At 34.4% G+C, this 4,777-nt stretch overlaps 1 protein-coding gene and 1 non-coding gene across 2 annotated transcripts; both read right to left on the bottom strand.

Moving 5' to 3' along the window:
• Window positions 1–1,410: 1,410 nt before the first annotated feature.
• LOC132168275 (U5 spliceosomal RNA) lies at window positions 1,411–1,526 on the bottom strand. The gene has a single exon (XR_009438795.1). It is a non-coding gene; the product is annotated as a U5 spliceosomal RNA (small nuclear RNA).
• Window positions 1,527–1,906: 380 nt separating this feature from the next.
• On the bottom strand, window positions 1,907–3,431 carry LOC132167544 (acetylserotonin O-methyltransferase-like). The gene is made up of 2 exons (XM_059578548.1): window positions 2,552–3,431; window positions 1,907–2,398 (listed from the first exon to the last, which is right to left on the bottom strand). The coding sequence occupies exons 1-2, from the start codon at window positions 3,311–3,313 to the stop codon at window positions 2,099–2,101; spliced, it is 1,062 nt and encodes a 353-aa protein (XP_059434531.1). The 5' UTR covers window positions 3,314–3,431; the 3' UTR covers window positions 1,907–2,098.
• Window positions 3,432–4,777: the final 1,346 nt, after the last annotated feature.

Genomic DNA, 4,777 nt, shown 5'->3' with positions numbered 1-4,777 from the left:
ATTAGCACGTTAGAAATTTCTGACGTGCTAGTTTACCACGTCACAAATTTCTGACGTGGTAAAATGCTAACACGCCACTAAAAAAATGAGCTGGACATTCAATTTTTTCTCTCTTCTTTCCCTCTTTTATTATTTATTCTTTTCAGATCTTCTTTTCTTTCCAGATCTTCTTTCCCTCTCTCAATCTCTCTGCATGGCAGCAGAAGAAAAGCAGAAGAAGAAGAAGAAGAAGAAGAAGAAGAAGAAGAAAAGGAGAAGAGAAGCAGAAGCAAAAAAAAAAAAAAAAAGAAAAAAAAAAAGAGAAGATAAGAAGATTTTTTGGGTTTTTTAAGATTTTTTGGGTTTTTTATTTTTCAAGTTGATTTTTTGATTTGGGTTTTTGATTTTTTGAAGATTTTTTGGGTTTGGGTTTTTGAAAATGGAGAAAAGAAGAGAGAGAGAGAGAGAGAGTGAGAAAATGTAGAAAAGAAGAGAGGGAGAGTTATGGAGAAACGACAAATTGGTGAAAAAAAATTTAAAAAATATATATTTTAATTGAAAAAAAAATTCCAAAAAAATTTTAAAAAAGAAAAATTATTATTTTTTAATAATTTTTTAAAATTTACTAACGTGTCAATTTTGACACGTCAGGAAATTTACTGAAGTGTCAAAATTTGACACGTCAGTAAATTTTAACGTGTCAAACAGTAGTACGTCAGTAAAAAAAAATTTACTGACTCCTATGTTTTTCACCTTCAACACAAGTCAGAAACGCCATGTCAAAAAAGTTTTCTGACGTGTCAGACACATGACACATCAGAAAACTCTAGTCAAGAAAAAAAAATGATCTTTTGTAGTGAATTCATTTCAAATAAAATGGAGAGAATCCAGTTAGTGTTTTTTAGAAGGGTTAAATTGTCTTTTTAATTTTTTGGTCAATTTTACCCCTCTAAAATACACTAACGGGATATTCACAATTTCATTGAAATGGAGAGGACCATTTTCCAAAAATCAATATTTGAGTTCCTAGATTAGTAAAATGACAATAAGTAATTGTTAAAAATGTTAAAAAAAACATGTGAAATATGATACTTCATACTTATTATAGTAGGTCGAAAAAAATTTACTTCAAACTTTCTGTCCTATTATCTATTTTTGATACATTCACACAAGGAGAGGAGCCTGTTATTCAAGATAGAATCAACGCACAATGAAAAGCCAAGTGTGTAAATTCGTGCAACATTAAATTATTAGTTTTCAATGGATTTATATATTTATTTTTTGCTGTTTGTTTGCATACCATTTTAAAAATCATAAAATATTTCATATAATATTATTAATTAACCTAAAATTAAAACTTTCTTTCACAATATAAAATATAGAGAGAGAGAGAGAGAGCCACATACAAAATTAAACTAGTTGTATAGGGGCAGAAATATATTGATCAGCCCCTTTAAAAATTGGTGTATGCCACTATGAGCAGCGAGCACACGGTATTCTTTAGTAAAAGGCGAAAGAATAGTTCGCTCTGTGCTCACTGCGAGGCTCAATGAGTTAGATGAATAGTTTACAACATATTATATAGGCATAGTCCCACTCCGCGTTTTATCTTCTAGTCGATGTGGGAATTGTATCTTCTATATTCATCAAAACATTTGAATACCCATGCCGCGCTTAATGGAATTTGTGCATAGAAACATTATCTATATACTAGAATCACGATGCTTAAATTAAAAAGAAAGGTGCATCAATTGTCTTGCTTGGTTAATTTGTAGTTTAAATGTAAATGTTTAATTTCCTAAGCATTCCTTCAAACAACCATATTTGAACTACTGACCTATAAAACAATTAATTACTTAGTTAAATCACCACTTAAATCTTAATCCAAAAGATTTAATCAATACATTAACAAATATACATAGGGATCGCTATTTCTTAAGGCCTTAATCAAATATGTTATTACTTTCAATCTATGCAATCAAACATCTTAATGATCAATTGAGTTGGCCCTACTTGCAGTAGTAGCCATTATTTCACAAAAGAAAGAAAGAAAGAAAAAAAAATCCAATTAGGACAAGAGATCCATCCACGTGCCTTCGGGAAATGCAACATAACTAAGCTAAGGAAAGGCCTCAATAACAGATTGCACAGCATGAATGGATTTCACTGTATATCTTGTAAATCCAGCCTTTTCAAGAAGAAATTTCCATTCCTTCAATGTCCTTTCTTTGCCGGCATTTGTATGAGCCATCATCGCCATGTCCAGCGCCAACCTCGCATCACTTAGCTCGTCCATTTTCCCTTCTTCTTCAATCACAGCCTCAACAATTATTACCTTTCCTTTCTCCTCTGAAATTGCTTCTCTGCATTTCTTAAGGATTTGAACGCACTCCTTGTCACCCCAATCATGCAGAATCCACTGCGCGCATGTAATTCACAAAGGTTATTTATTTATTTAATTAAGCAATACATATATGATCAATACATATAATTTATATATAAAAAAAAAAAAAATACGTATAATTAAAGGTCTTTTATTTTCTTACAGTCGGTGTGGGACCATAGCACTTACCATTAGGAAAGCCGCATCGGCCTTTGGAACACTTAGAAACATGTCACCCCCAACACGTTCAACACCATCGAACTCTGCTGCATTAGAGACAACATGAGGAAGATCAAAGTGGATGCCTCGAAGCCATGGGAATGCCTTCACCAACATCTGCAAAGTCGTTCCATTGCCCCCACCCACATCAACCAAACTGCCAAGCCCATCAAATACCTCTGGACAATCGTGAATTATTGCAGGCACGGTCATCTTGGCATCAGAAGCCATTGCTTCATTGACGAGTTGGCTTTGAGCAGGATTTGCTTCTAAAAAGCTCCATGCATCTTTCCCATGAGCCACCTCAAATGGTGAAGTCTCATTGGCTAGAATACGAGCACTGAGACAGTGCAATGATGACATCACCATTGGGCTACTATTTAGCATAATGAAAGCAGCCATGCTGTGCTCTCCATATCTCATCAAACGGCGAGACAGGATCGTTTGTGCATAACCTGGGGAGCCATGGGCGGTGAGTTCCTCTTTGAATATTCCCCGGTGCATTAGAAACCTCATTATGCGGTAAAGGGGAGATGAAGTGCATGCTAGAGCTAATGACAACTCGGATAGTGTCATGGGACTTCCATGGCTTTCAATAACGTCGGCTATCCCAAGCTCAATGGCACACTTCACTACCGCCATTTCTGTGAATCCGAAGACGTATTTCCAAATACTCGCTTCTGCCAGTTCTTCTTCTTCGCACCATTTTGTCTCTCTTTGTGTTTCTTCCATCTCTCTCTCTCTTTTTTTTTTTTTGATAACAAACAAACAACTACAGAATTCTCTTTAGTAAAAACTAAAGAACAATGACACTACAAGTATCAACCCCCACCAACTCTCTCTCTCTCTCTCTCTCGTCTCTTGAGCAATCTATTAATCGCTTAAGCCTGAGGTGATACACTTGAGGTTGAGCAATCTATATATATATATATATACGAGAAAGAGAATTGTTTTCGCAATAAGAGATGAAGCTGTCATCATGCACAATAATTCTTTCAAGATTGTACTGCTATAATTTTTGTTTTAATTTCCTTTAATTTAAGATAGTCCATGATAGGAGTCCACCATAAATTGACAGAAATAGGTTGGGTCCTACGTGGGACTCCATTAGTCCACCAATAAAGACCGGTCAGAGAACAAATGCATCTTTGTCGATCAATATGATTGTTTCAAGATTTGTAGAGGTGTTACAGGACCCTCGAAAGTAGAGCTGTGCAACTGTGCAAGCATGTTCACTTGCAATCAGGTAAAACACGTGCCTCGCTATAAAAACACGTGAATCATAGACTATTTTCAAAGTTGAAAACATCACATGCTGGCTTGTTTCACCTCTTCGCCCATCCCCACAAGCCCCCCAACACCACTCCAAGTTACATGTCCATACCAAATTTAAAGGAATTTTGAAATACTTAAATTAGGTTCGAATCTTTTAATAAATAATTTTTACATATGCTTAATTAGTATTAATAGTTTTAAATTTTTATTAATACTCTGATGGGACTGAATTAATTAGGCTATAATTCAGTCGGATCGAACTTGAGAGAGCGCTTATGGTTCTCATAGTTTAAGTCCTTTTTTTGCGGCTCCAGCAGGTAGATGTTATTATAGTTACGCTCAAATATAGTCACGTACAATTCATCTTCCTAGCCTACCAATTTTTGCTTAAGAAATAAAAAAAATGTACATGTCCATATTGAGGTTCGAATTACTTAATTGAACAACGCTATATAGTTCAATGAAAATCGGCTTAAGGCAAAAGGTTAAAATAAGGCTTTGGTAATATGTAAAATTTGTAAGTGTTGTCAGTAAATTTGTATATTTTTTTTTTTCTAAGCAATACGGGAGAGAGGAGAAAAAGGGACATGCAGTAAATTTGTACTTGTAACTCTCTTTTAGTCCCTAAAGTATACGTACCTTCCATAGTTCAATATCATATTTCTTTTGCATACACAATATTGCATATAATTAATAGTCAAATTATAATCATTCCTTAAACCTTAAGACCTTTAAAATCACCAAACCGTTCTGTAAATATCCTAATATTTTACAACACTGAATTTTATTTTGTCTCCCTTAAAAATTGAATATTTTCTTTTGAAATTTAACTTAATAAAAACCCAGGGCCGACCAGCCTTGTTGGGATTTGAATGCATCACACCAAGTCACCAACCCTCAAATAGTAAACCATATTTTTTT

Source organism: Corylus avellana, chromosome ca1, assembly GCF_901000735.1.
Source record: "Corylus avellana chromosome ca1, CavTom2PMs-1.0".
Lineage (NCBI taxonomy): Eukaryota > Viridiplantae > Streptophyta > Magnoliopsida > Fagales > Betulaceae > Corylus > Corylus avellana.
This window is presented reverse-complemented; position numbering and strand designations above follow the sequence as displayed.

What these genes read in the sequence shown, in the direction of transcription:
- LOC132167544 (XM_059578548.1), bottom strand. Translation starts at nt 3,313, where the DNA reads ATGGAAGAAACACAAAGAGAGACAAAATGGTGCGAAGAAGAAGAACTG. An exon ending in CCGATGCGGCTTTCCTAATG is followed by an intron (nt 2,399 to 2,551) that starts GTAAGTGCTATG and finishes ACATGCGCGCAG; the next exon opens with TGGATTCTGCATGATTGGGG.